General features: G+C 35.4%; 1 protein-coding gene across 1 annotated transcript; it reads left to right on the top strand.

The window, feature by feature from the left end:
* Nucleotides 1–799: 799 nt before the first annotated feature.
* On the top strand, nt 800–2,485 carry LOC144957675 (uncharacterized). The gene has a single exon (XM_078889021.1). It carries the CDS (start codon nt 800–802, stop codon nt 2,081–2,083), a length of 1,284 nt encoding a protein of 427 aa, XP_078745147.1. The 3' UTR covers nt 2,084–2,485.
* Nucleotides 2,486–15,216: the final 12,731 nt, after the last annotated feature.

Raw genomic sequence — 15,216 nt, forward strand, 5'->3', positions numbered from 1 at the left:
TTCTTTCCTATCTGACAATTGTCTCGTTTACACATACTAATATTGCTCAATGTACATCTTATATTTTTCTTCAAGAGGGAGGTTGTGTGTTTCTAAGGCAGTATGCCAAAGTTGTGTCAATACAATTCATTCCTTCTTTCCTATCTTACTATGGCCTAGGTCTTGCACGCTCTAAGTTGTATTACTTTAAAAATCACTGTTCAATAGAGAAAATAATTCTCAGTGTACCTCTTGTATTTTATATCTATGAATCCAGTTGATTAGGTCACACTGGCCTTCCGGTCACTCATTAGCCAATTTCAACATATACATTGATATCATTGTCGTCCAAAATGAGTTTATTGTGTAGAATTTCCTGGTTGTGAAAAGACATCCAATGCAATGTCCAGACAATTGGTCACTCATGACTTTCTGTGGTCCCATCTATCAAAATTAAAACTATAAGTAGTGAGACTAAACAGTCCTGTCTCATTCAAGAATTCTCCAGAATTCCTTGTACAGCATTCAAATATGTCAACTACTCTCTTTGGAATTCCATCCATAAGGCTGGAGAATGTTCTAGATTGTCATTACTATTGTTGATATTGGTGTTGTTGTTGATGATATTATTATTCAGACTTGTAAATAGTCCTCTATAATCAGAATTGCGACTCACCAATTTTTGTCAACAATCCATCCACCAACTTTCCTAAGATGTTATGAATATCTAAAAATCACTCTTATATTTACACAAATATTTAATTCTTTCATTCAGAGTAACTTATCACTTCAATATATTTCTACGTTATTGGTTTGAGGAATGAATAATCTTATGTATTTTACAGAGAAAAATGATGTTGACAGTTGTGACCATTCTTTGAATGATGGACTCTATGAAGAAATCCAAATCGAAAATAAAGTGGATAAAACTACAGACAGTTGTGTGGAATGGCAAGAGCCTGGCACTGATTTCCAGAACATTCATGATACAACTTTGGAACATCTTTCCACAAATCACAACAGGCCAGATCAAAGATTTGACATTGCTGAAGTAGACGAGTCTCAAGTTGATACAAAATCTGAAAATCATTCGAGTTCACAGTTGCAAAGTCACTCCAAATTCCAAACTAGAGAACGGTCATATAATTCTTATTTACACATCAAAACGCATACGGGAGAAACGCCATTTAAATGTGTGTCGTGTGGAAAGGCATTTGAGTTGGAAATAGTTTTAAATCGTCACATCAAAATCCACACAGGGGAAAAGCCATATAAATGTCCTACGTGTGGAAAATCATTTTCTCATAATTCAGAATTATCAGTACACATTAGAACTCATACAGATGAAAAACCATTTCAATGTCCTACCTGTGGAAAGTCATTTCTCTGTAAAACAAGATTAGAACATCACATCAGAACTCATACGGGGGAAAAGCCTTTTAAATGTGTGACTTGTGGAAAATTATTTAATGAGAAAAGATATTTACAAGACCACACCAGAACTCATACGGGAGAAAAACCGTATAAATGTTTTACCTGTGGAAAGGCATATGCCCGTATTTCAAATTTATGTGTACACATCAGACTTCATACGGGAGAAAAGCCTTATAAATGTGTGACTTGTGGAAAAGCATTTAATGAGAAAAAAAATTTACAAGTCCACACCAGAACTCATACGGGAGAAAAACCGTATAAATGTTTTACCTGTGGAAAGGCATATGCCCGTATTTCAAATTTACGTGTACACATCAGACTTCATACGGGAGAAAAGCCTTATAAATGTGTGACTTGTGGAAAAGCATTTAATGAGAAAAGAAATTTACAAGTCCACACCAGAACTCATACGGGAGAAAAACCGTATAAATGTTTTACTTGTGGAAAGGCATATGCTTGTATTTCATATTTACGTATACACATCAGAATTCATACAGGAGAAAGAGCATATAACTGTGTGACTTGTGGAGAGGCATTTATATGGAACAGACAATTACAACGACACATCAGAACTCATAATGAGAAAAACCCACATAACTGTGTGACTTGTGGAGAGGCATTTATATGGAACAGACAATTACAACGACACATCAGAACTTATACAGGATAAAAAACATATAAGGTAGGGTGGCCAAATGTCGACACCCCGAGACAATGCTGTGCTTACTATGGAGTTCTTTCCAACAAACCACTGATTGGGATAATTTGACTGTGAACCAAACATGTGTAGTGTCATGGCACAGGAATCTGACAAAAGACTTTGGGATACACTTTTAATTAATGAGCATCGTAAGAGTCTAGTAGGTTGGCCACAGCTATCCAGCAAGTCCAAAGCCTAATTGCTGCAGGTCTAGTTGGTCCGACCATTGCTGGGTGGACAGTGAAGTCTGATTAGTAGAAAGCAAACTTAGGGCATTGCAGGGAGGACACGATTACTTTATCATCCATAATTTGCACACAACAATTATGTGGTATCGATAAAATAAAAACAAGTATTGATGTACACTACCCATCCTCGGGTACTCACTTGTGCCCAGCATCTGAATAAAGGATGACTTCCTGTTAAAAATAAAACGTAAGGTCTTGTCTCTTTTGTTTCTTTAATAAAATACATCTAAGCTCAGGTGTTGTAAATTAGATAAAGAATCACATAATTGTCTTGATGTTCTCTTTAATTCTCTTTCAACATCTTTATGAGCGCAAACACAAACCACCGAGGTGCTAAATGATGGAAGTCCAAAGAAAGCATTATGCCCGTTATCAAACAGAGGCTGACGACAACAGATCATCCTTTTCCTTCACATGGCTGTAATGGGATGGGGCTGAACCTCATCTCCTTTTGATCCAAAAGCGGAAATTCTATCGACTATTCTACCAGGCTTTCAAGTAAATAAAATGTGAATTGGGGCTGTATGATCTCATGGAAGTCTATGGAGAGTAAATATTCCTTGGGCGGGGGGGGGGGGGGGGGGAGATAATGAGCTATATGATTGGAAATTAGGTCTCTAAATTGAAGTTCCAAAAAGAGAATAGGCACACTGTTGCAACAGACTAAGGCCTAGACGTTGATGAATGCTGACAACACACAAGTGAGGTTTGTGGGACTTGCCAACTACCCTTGTTGCAAAGATGTACAGTAACCCACAAGGTATCGATAGAACTATCCTTGTTGTAAAGATGTACAGTAACCCACAAAGTATCGATATAACTATTCTTGTTGTAAAGATGTACAGTAATTCACAACTATCGATAAAACTATCCTTGTTGTAAAGATGTACAGTAACCCACAACGTATCGATATAACTACCCTTGTTGTAAAGATGTACAGTAACCCACAAGGTATCGATAGAACTATTCTTGTTGTAAAGATGTACAGTAACCCACAACATATCGATAGAACTATCCTTGTTGTAAAAATGTACATTAACCCACAACGTATCGATATAACTATTCTTGTTGTAAAGATGTACAGTAACCCACAAGGTATCGATATAACTATTCTTGTTGTAAAGATGTACAGTAACCCACAAGGTATCGATAGAACTATTCTTGTTGTAAAGATGTACAGTAACCCACACGGTATCGATAGAACTATTCTTGTTGTAAAGATGTACAGTAATTCACAACGTATCGATATAACTATTCTTGTTGTAAAGATGTACAGTAACCCATAAGGTATCGATATAACTATCCTTGTTGTAAAGATGTACAATAACCCATAAGGTATCGATAGAACTATCCTTGTTGTAAAGATGTACAGTAACCCACAAGGTATCGATATAACTATCCTTGTTGTAAAGATGTACAGTAACCCATAAGGTATCGATAGAACTATCCTTGTTGTAAAGATGTACAGTAACCCATAAGGTATCGATATAACTATCCTTGTTGTAAAGATGTACAGTAACCCATAAGGTATCGATATAACTATCCTTGTTGTAAAGATGTACAGTAACCCAAATATCGATATAACTATTCTTGGTGTAAAGATGTACAGTAACCCATAAGGTATCGATAGAACTATTCTTGTTGCAAAGATGTACAGTAACCCACAACGTATCGATAGAACTATTCTTGTTGCAAAGATGTACAGTAACCCACAACGTATCGATAGAACTATTCTTGTTGTAAGGATGTACAGTAACCCACAACGTATCGATAGAACTATTCTTGTTGTAAAGATGTACAGTAACCCATAAGGTATCGATAGAACTATTCTTGTTGTAAAGATGTACAGTAACCCATAAGGTATCGATAGAACTATTCTTGTTGTAAAGATGTACAGTAACCCACAACGTATCGATAGAACTATTCTTGTTGTAAAGATGTACAGTAACCCATAAGGTATCGATAGAACTATCCTTGTTGTAAAGATGTACAGTAACCCATAAGGTATCGATATAACTACCCTTGTTGTAAAGATGTACAGTAACCCACAACATATCGATAGAACTATCCTTGTTGTAAAGATGTACAGTAACCCACAACATATCGATAGAACTATCCTTGTTGTAAAGATGTACAGTAACCCACAACGTATCGATATAACTATTCTTGTTGTAAAGATGTACAGTAACCCATAAGGTATCGATATAACTATTCTTGTTGTAAAGATGACAGTAATTCACAACGTATCGATAGAACTATCCTTGTAAAGATGTACAGTAACCCATAAGGTATCGATAGAACTATCCTTGTTGTAAAGATGTACAGTAACCCACAACGTATCAATAGAACTATTCTTGTTGTAAAGATGTACAGTAACCCATAAGGTATCGATATAACTACCCTTGTTGTAAAGATGTACAGTAATTCACAACATATCGATTTAACTACCCTTGTTGTAAAGATGTACAGTAACCCATAAGGTATCGATATAACTATTCTTGTTGTAAAGATGTACAGTAACCCACAAGGTATCGATAGAACTATCCTTGTTGTAAAGATGTACAGTAATTCACAACGTATCGATATAACTATCCTTGTTGTAAAGATGTACACTAACCCACAAGGTATCGATAGAACTATTCTTGTTGTAAAGATGTACAGTAACCCACAAGGTATCGATAGAACTATCCTTGTTGTAAAGATGTACAGTGACCCACAACGTATCGATAGAACTATTCTTGTTGTAAAGATGTACAGTAATTCACAACATATCGATATAACTACCCTTGTTGTAAAGATGTACAGTAACCCATAAGGTATCGATATAACTATTCTTGTTGTAAAGATGTACAGTAACCCATAAGGTATCGATATAACTATCCTTGTTGTAAAGATGTACAGTAACCCATAAGGTATCGATATAACTATTCTTGTTGTAAAGATGTACAGTAACCCATAAGGTATCGATATAACTATCCTTGTTGTAAAGATGTACAGTAACCCACAACATATCGATATAACTATCCTTGTTGTAAAGATGTACAGTAACCCATAAGGTATCGATATAACTATCCTTGTTGTAAAGATGTACAGTAACCCACAACGTATCAATAGAACTATTCTTGTTGTAAAGATGTACAGTAACCCATAAGGTATCGATAGAATTATCCTTGTTGTAAAGATGTACAGTAACCCACAAGGTATCGATATAACTATCCTTGTTGTAAAAATGTACAGTAATTCACAACATATCGATATAACTATCCTTGTTGTAAAGATGTACAGTAATTCACAACGTATCGATATAACTATTCTTGTTGTAAAGATGTACAGTAACCCATAAGGTATCGATATAACTATTCTTGTTGTAAAGATGTACAGTAATTCACAACGCATCGATAGAACTATCCTTGTTGTAAAGATGTACAGTAATCCACAACATATCGATATAACTATCCTTGTTGTAAAGATGTACAGTAACCCACAAGGTATCGATAGAACTATCCTTGTTGTAAAGATGTACAGTAACCCACAACATATCGATAGAACTATCCTTGTTGTAAAGATGTACAGTAACCCATAAGGTATCGATAGAATCATCCTTGTTGTAAAGATGTACAGTAACCCACAAGGTATCGATATAACTATTCTTGTTGTAAAGATGTACAGTAACCCACAACATATCGATAGAACCATTCTTGTTGTAAAGATGTACAGTAACCCATAAGGTATCGATAGAACTATTCTTGTTGCAAAGATGTACAGTAATTCACAACATATCGATATAACTACCTGTCATGGTCTCAAGTGAGTAAAGAGCTACTCGACTATGCATAAAGATATATGTAGAATGAGGCCCCAGAATTTACTAGTTACTATAAATGAAAAACAATTAACGATTTGTTTACAATGAAATAAAAATAATGATGAAATTTAATTAAAAGAGATAAACAGTGATCGTGGCAGTTACAAATAGAGATATGAATATTTTACGTAACTTATGATAATATGTCAGGTTCGTAAGTTTACGTTTCCAGGCAAGTGATGGGCTTGGATGATCTATTCCTCTGATAACAGGATTGGACTCGTAAAATTCCACTTCCAGGCAATTGGTAAGAGGTTATAGTGTAGTACAGCGGGCTTGGGTTTGATCCTTGAAGATTATACAATCAAAGTTAAAAGCTCCGGCGTCTTAATGGTGTAGATATAATATCTACAAAGTCCCAAAAGATAAAAATCTTCCAGTATATATATAGGAATAGAGCGACTGGCCGTCCGGCATAGATTGTGGAGAGAAAGTGAGTGTAGAGTGTTAGACCTATCAGCTTTTATAATAAGTGGCTACGTGACAGAATGTAGAACGAAAAGTATTCACTAATTAGAAATTAATTCGAGGGAAGGCTATAAAAGGAAAGACGATCTAATATTAGAAGGTAAAGTTTATCTAAGCCTACCGAAATATAACTGGAGTGAGATGAATTCAGTTCTTAATAAAATAAAATTTAATAAGATAATTGTGAACAACCTTTACTGTGACACCCCCCACCCACGTTTAAAATATACTCTTTAACCATTATGGGAAAGATAGATTTTACAAACGGAAGTAAATTTACTATCATGATACTCTAGCATTAATTCATTGTTATGATTTGTGCTACAATTAAATTATTTATTAACTAGACATGGAAATGTTTATATTAACGTAGGTATATGAATGGGCGACAATAACAATGAAAGATTGTGATTACAAATCATTGTGATGAACGACATGATGGCAATGTGATTACAAATCATTGTGATAAACAATAGTGATGGTAATGAAGCATGATTTAAGTCGATGATATGAAGGTAATTTTCTGAATGAAATGAATGAAAATGTAAATGGAATATTGACATTTCAATTATTAATCATAAATGAGTGAAAATTCATAACAATAATAGATAAAGAGAAGATTTCCCAAATCATGAATGGGTATGGTATATATATCCAAACAATACTCAATGTTACATTAAGTTGGGTCATCATGTTTACAAATAAAATTATCGAAATTGTGCGTTCTGATTTGGCATAGTTTGCGAGGTAACTAACAGTATGCATGGGAGGTTAAGTTATACCCTTCTCATGTGTTTATACTAATCGAGAAAGTAGGTCGGCGTGAATATTTTCACAGCCTGGTATGTGAGAGATACTGAAAGTGTAATTTTGCAAAAATAGACTCCACCTTAGTACTCTACTATTATTCATTTTGTTATTTCTTATGTACGTGAGTGGTTTATGGTCCGTTTCGACCACAAACTCTTTTAGCAGTAGATATCTGCTGAATGTCTTTAAAGCAAAGACGATGGCTAGTCCTTCACGCTCTATTACAGAGTATCGTGATTCTCTGTCCAATAATTTTCTGCTTGCATATAAGCAAGGCATTAGAGTTCCCTCATGCTCCTGTAATAGTACACCTGCGATGCCCTTATCAGACGCGTCAGTTCTTACAACAAATTCTTTTGATATGTCGGGTAATTTAAGAATTGGTTCTGAACAGAGTAATGCCTTTAATTGGTTAAAGCTATTCTGACACACTTCTGTCCAAACAATTTTGTTCGGTGACCCATTCTTTGTCAGATTTGTTAGCGGTGTCGCGATGTGCGCGAAGTTGTAAATGTATTTCCTGTAAAAATTTAGGAGCCCAAGTACTTTGCGTACTTCTTTTTTTGTCTTAGGTGGTTGCAATTGTGCGATTTTTGTTTGTTTTTCTGTCTCGGGTGTCTGTGTCCCATGACCAACGGTATGATTAATCCTGCATTTGAAGCTTCGATATTAGTAAACATAGGTTGCGACACTGTGTCTCTATCAAAATACTTTTTTAGCATATTTGCATGGAATGTCTTTGTTGTGTTGTTAATTTTAATCTCGTAATTAACATTAGATTTTACTGCTGTTATTTTGAATGGTCCTTTCCATGTAGCTAAAAGTTTACTCGAGTCATCGGGTAAGAGTATTAGTACTTTGTCACCAATCTCAAATTTTCTTGATTTGCTTTTGCGATCAGAGTATTCCTTGTATTTCTCTGCTTTTTTGGTGACGGATTCCTGTGCTAGCTTACACGTGTCCTCTATTCTGTCTTTCAGGTTTCTTACATATTCGTAAGCAAACATAATTTCGTTATTGTCCTCCTCATTCCCTTTACAAATATTGATCGGGCCGCGAGGTGATCGTCCATACATCAACTCAAATGGGGAGTAGCCTGTAGATTCTTGGGGTATTTCTCTATATGCAAATAGGATTGCTGGTAAGTATCTGTCCCAATCATCTGGTTTTTCTGCTGACACTTTTCTTAACATATTCTTTAGAGTGCCATTAAATCTTTCACAAAGACCATTTGCTTGGGGGTGGTAGGGAGTTGTGAATGAGTGTTGGATTCCCATGAGTTTCATGGTTTCATGTATCATATGTGATGTAAATTGGGGTCCATTGTCCGACAGTATCTCATTTGGTATGCCTATTCTGGTAAAACTTGTCATCAATGCTTCAGCTATGTGATCCCATGTAGTTGATTTCAATGCTATCGCTTCTGGCCACCTGGTTGCGTAATCGACTAGTGTTAGTATGTGTGTATGGTTTCTATCTGATTTTGTTAAAGGGCCTATAATGTCAATTGCAACTTTTTGAAAAACTTTTTCAATAACTGGGGTTGTCTCTAATGGCAATCTCGGTATTCTGCCTTTTGCGACTCTTCTTTGGCATGTGTCACACGATTTCACATATTCTCGGACGTCTTTAGTAATTCCAGGCCATGTGAAATTCTCGGATATTCTCTTCAATGTGGAAGAGCTCCCAAGATGTCCAGAAGTTATTGAATCGTGCGCTATTCCAAGGATTTTGTTTCTGTAAATACTCGGCGTGACCAGTTGTTTAGTTATTTTGTTTCTTTTCCTATGTAACCTGAACAGAATATCTTTTTCAATGATGTATTCAACTTTTGATTTCGTCCCTTTGTTTGCGATATTGAAATATGATGTTAAAGTCGGGTCCTTTTTCTGTTCTTCAATGAACGTGTTCCTGTCAAATTGTTGTGGTTCTAGAGAAATAGTCATTGGCTTCTCTGTTGTCTTAGTCATCTTTCTTGTTTCTGCTAGACAAGCTGTTTCTTGGGTTAATGACCATTCCTTTACATCTGTTGGGTTGTCTTTAAGACCTTTTATATTGCCAACAATAACATCAGCGACGGGGTTGGGAAGTATACAGCATTCCACTATTCCTGTATAGTATGGGGTTTCTATGTACACATTAGCTGTTTCAAAGGTTTCGACTGTGCCACTGAATGTGATGCATTGTACCGTTTTTCCAGTTTTGTCTTCGTCATTGATCAAAGATGCTTTTATTCCTACTGTACTGCATCCTGTGTCTCTCAATATTTTGCAATCAGTTCCATTAGCTTTGCCTTCACAAAAAAATAGCGATCCTGATTTGTGAGTTTGTGTTAAAAGTGACATACCTTTCACGCAATACACATTTATATTTTCTCCTGACATTATTCGTGTCTGATTATTTACACTGGTTTGGAGTGATGCATTTGCAGTTTCTTTCGGATATCCCACGATTTTGTAACATTTGTCTGCTGTGTGGCCTTTCATTCCACAATATTGACATTTAATTATAGGTTTGTTGGTTTTCTTATACTCAGTATTATTGTCAGTGCTATTTCTTGTTTTGTTTTGATAGGGTCGGCTATGGTCTCTATTGAACTGTTTGTTCCATGGTTTGTTACTATGATCATCTTGTTTCACTTGCGTGTTCCGAGTGATTGATCGGCTCGTTCTATTTGAGTACTGAACTTTAGGTGTACCTGGACTCTGAGCAGCGGCAGCGTAGTATGGTTCCTTCAATGTTCTGCTAAGGGGTGTCAATGGATGTGCGCTGTTAAAGTTTTCTGCGTAGATTTTTAATTTGTCCAAGTTTTCTGGCTTTCTCTCTTTAAAGAATGCGACTAAATCTGGGTTGCAAGCTTGATAGATTCGATTCTTCAGCGTGAGATAGTAAAGGCCTGCAAAGTCGTCTTGTTTTACGTTTGCCAACTCAAGCCACCGATTTAGAAATTGAGTAATTCGGTTCACGAATGTATTAAAGTCTTCTCCACTTTCCGGTTTTGCAGTGTGAAACCTTTCCTGGTAACCATCTTCCGTTAATCTAAATCTTTTTAGTAGAGCGTCTTTAATTTTACCATAGTCATCTGCATCTTCAGTTGTTAAGGTATAGAAAACTTTTAGCGGTTCTCCAGATAAGCAGTTAATCAAGGCTGTGGCCCATTTGCTTTCTGGCCAACGATAACCTTTAGCCTGAACTTCGAATCGGTGTAAGAAGGATTCTAGACAGTCTGAGCGTTCATCGTATGTTGGCATGCGTGGAAGTTTCACGAAAAATTCATCACTATTATTATGTTTTCTTTCATGACCGGTTTTTGTTTTTTCAATTTCCAGCACCATTTGGGTCCTTTTGGTTTCTTCTTCTGCTAAAGCTATTTGTCTTTTTAGTTCCCTTTCTTGGACTCTTTCTTCTCGTTCTTCTCTACGTATTCTTTCTTCGTGTTCTTTTTCTTCTCTACGAATTCTTTCTTCGTGTTCTTTTTCTTCTCTACGAATTCTTTCTTCATTTTCTTCTCTACGAATTCTTTCTTCATTTTCTTCTCTACGAATTCTTTCTTCGTGTTCTTTTTCTTCTTTACGAATTCTTTCTTCATTTTCTTCTCTACGAATTCTTTCTTCATGTTCTTTTTCTTCTTTTACTTTCTCTTCGCACCATGAAAATATTCTTTCCTGGGGTATTTCTAAGTCCTTTGCGAGACTTAAGTATCTTTTATATGCTTCCATGTTGCAATAAATTAGTTACGATGTTTTATATATATTATATTGACAGGATACTGTTACTGACTGTTTTATTTATTTACACTTACTGGAATGAACTGTTCTATTTTTAGAAATCTCTCTCTCTTATTTCAACTTATTATGTATGTTGAATTTGATGCCTTTTATCGTTATATCTTATAAAGCAATGTGTCAATACAATGCGGAGTTATTATGACTTGTGTCAATAACAATGTGTCAATCGCGTGTACTCTAAACTATGTTACTACGAAAAATGTATCACCAATGTGTGTGACTCGTCGTTAGTTTGTGTACAATTATTCGCAATGACGCTAATATACTAGAGTGTGATAACAATAATAGGATGCCAAAATAATCCCAAGTTATCTATCACTAAATATAACACGACGGCTAGTAGACTCCTTTTATTATTATTTAGTTTTTAAAGACTCACTTTTCAGAACATAATATATAAGTGGTTTTCGGTAACAGTAATATGCCAAAAATGCATTTAAAACAAATCACTATGCAAAACAAATCACGATGTCTATAGTTACTATGTGATGCCCAACTCATGTAAAAGAGAATAATGAAGGATATATTTACCAACTCAGTTCGTGGCTGGGACCTCTCTCTTGTTCAATGGTTGTTCAACAATTGTAATTAGGCATTGAAGAGTGTTTAACAGTGATGTCTGAAATACAAAACAATAAAATATCGTAAGATTTACAATAGTTACAAAATGTGTTCACAACACTGAGTGATTGGATGATAGGTGAATGAATCGTTATGGAATGTAAACATATTGAAAACAATTCATGAATGAGGCAAACAACAAAATGAAATGTGTGATATAATAACAAAGTGGACAAGGAATGAATGAATGAATGAAAAACTGAGTGAATAGATGAATGAATGAATGGATAATGTATGAATGAAAGAATGAAGGGAGGAATAAATGTATGAATGATTGGATAAATGAGTGAATAAACGAATGAATGGATGAATGAATGAATGAATGAATGAATGAATGAATAAATGAATGAGCAATGAATGAATGAATAATTTATAAATGAATAAATGAATGAAGGAATGAATCAATAAAATGCTATTCAATTTGAATGAAAGAATGAATGGATAAATTGCTATTCCATTTAAATGAAGAAATGAAAAAGAAAAAAAATAATCCTGTAAATAGGGAGTTCAATTAAAATATGATCAAGTGGGGCAATTAAGAGTTTTACAATTTAAACTTTAAAGTTAGATGAAATAGATATAAGTAACTAAATAAATTCAATTCTTTATATGTGTCCCCTCCAAAATGTCATGGTCTCAAGTGAGTAAAGAGCTACTCGACTATGCATAAAGATATATGTAGAATGAGGCCCCAGAATTTACTAGTTACTATAAATGAAAAACAATTAACGATTTGTTTACAATGAAATAAAAATAATGATGAAATTTAATTAAAAGAGATAAACAGTGATCGTGGCAGTTACAAATAGAGATATGAATATTTTACGTAACTTATGATAATATGTCAGGTTCGTAAGTTTACGTTTCCAGGCAAGTGATGGGCTTGGATGATCTATTCCTCTGATAACAGGATTGGACTCGTAAAATTCCACTTCCAGGCAATTGGTAAGAGGTTATAGTGTAGTACAGCGGGCTTGGGTTTGATCCTTGAAAATTATACAATCAAAGTTAAAAGCTCCGGCGTCTTAATGGTGTAGATATAATATCTACAAAGTCCCAAAAGATAAAAATCTTCCAGTATATATATAGGAATAGAGCGACTGGCCGTCCGGCATAGATTGTGGAGAGAAAGTGAGTGTAGAGTGTTAGACCTATCAGCTTTTATAATAAGTGGCTACGTGACAGAATGTAGAACGAAAAGTATTCACTAATTAGAAATTAATTCGAGGGAAGGCTATAAAAGGAAAGACGATCTAATATTAGAAGGTAAAGTTTATCTAAGCCTACCGAAATATAACTGGAGTGAGATGAATTCAGTTCTTAATAAAATAAAATTTAATAAGATAATTGTGAACAATCTTTACTGTGACACTACCCTTGTTGTAAAGATGTACAGTAACCCACAAGGTATCGATAGAATCATCCTTGTTGTAAAGATGTACAGTAATTCACAACATATCGATATAACTACCCTTGTTGTAAAGATGTACAGTAACCCACAACATATCGATATAACTATCCTTGTTGTAAAGATGTACAGTAACCCACAAGGTATCGATAGAACTATGCTTGTTGTAAAGATGTACAGTAACCCACAAGGTATCGATAGAACTATTCTTGTTGCAAAGATGTACAGTAATTCACAACATATCGATATAACTACCCTTGTTGTAAAGATGTACAGTAACCCACAACATATCGATATAACTATCCTTGTTGTAAAGATGTACAGTAACCCACAAGGTATCGATATAACTATTCTTGTTGTAAAGATGTACAGTAACCCACAAGGTATCGATAGAACTATGCATAGTGATGAGGCTTGCAAGTGATTTCAAAACGACTTCCAAGAGTAGGAAATGGTTCTAGAAATTGTTTGATAAATATAATTTGTCAAAGATACTCATCAATGGACCATGTCCTATCCAGAGGATAGTTAACCTTTGGAACTGACTGTCCATTTCACACAAGAAAAAATTCCAACAGTGTGAGCCAAATGTCACGTATTCCACGTGACATGGAGTCAATGGGAATCAAACTGAATCATTTTAAATCTTTTTATTTCCACCTCAAACAATTGGTAGAAAGTGAGCTCGATCTATGCACAATGTTTTGCACATGACAGTTGCAGCACAAGTTTCATACATATATCTATATGTACAATGATGAGAGATTGACAAAACCAGGAGTTTCAAAAAGTTATTCTGGGTATGAAGCGAACACAACTAAAGATGTCACCGAATATAACTAGTTCTGTAGCAAAGAACAGCAATCTTAATCAATCGGCCAGGGTTGGGATCACCTAACAATCCCATCCGGACACCAGCACAGGATCCAACTAAGAGGAATACACTCAGATGTTTACATTACATATTATAACAATAACAATACATAACAGAGAGATGATTTACAAGGAAAAAAATAGCATCTCTCAAAACTGTAACTATACATTTGACTGTTTCCCTCTCATCCAGGGTATCCGGTCAGGGCCAGGACAAAACCAAGTAAACCCATTACAAGAAAAAGGCAGAAAGCAAATTGGAAAACAGATATTATAAGGGGATGAAAGATGCAGAAAGTACCTCCCTGCCAGGGCAGGAACCCCACCCAGTGAAAAGACATTTTTCCAAAGACTGCTAACCTTTTCAAATTCAAAGGACATTCGCTAGTCTATCGAAAACTTTCTCTCAGAGATCTAAAAGATATGGCTTTCCAACCATTGCTGGGTAGACAGTGAAGTTTTGCTTGTTTGCATGTAATTGTTTTAGGCCGCTTTCAACACATTTAAGTCATATCAGCACCAGTAAAAAGGGAGAAAATGGGATTGGCAATAATAAAAATAAATCAACAAGTAAAAGCATACAAGAAAAGTAAGAAATATGGGACTGATTTATATAGGGAACATAATTAGATTCTAAGAGTATAATATCAGTAGGTGTATTTCGCAAGAGATCACATAAAAGCCTCATCCAGACACCAACATATTTTCCCACTAAGAGGAATACACTCAAATGTTTACAAAATACACGCAAAATAAAAACTACAATTGAAAAAAAAAATCCCTTTATTCATTCCATAGGGGAAATTTGTCTATAGGGTCTATTCCAAGGGAAGACTGGAATAACCCAGGCGTCAGCCGAAGTGCAGCGCTGCAAATTGAGCCAGGACGAGGTGACTTGCTCAAGGCCACACAGCGCAGCAGGTAATCGAACTCAATTCCTTTCAGGTACGAAGCGAAGACCGTACCGCTGAGCCACGCGGCCCCTATCCAGGATAGCTCATACGGTAGAGTGACGATCTCCC

The sequence above is a fragment of the Berghia stephanieae genome, chromosome 12, assembly GCF_034508935.2.
Source record: "Berghia stephanieae isolate SIO BIC M18660-M18661 chromosome 12, UCSD_Bste_1.3, whole genome shotgun sequence".
Lineage (NCBI taxonomy): Eukaryota > Metazoa > Mollusca > Gastropoda > Nudibranchia > Aeolidiidae > Berghia > Berghia stephanieae.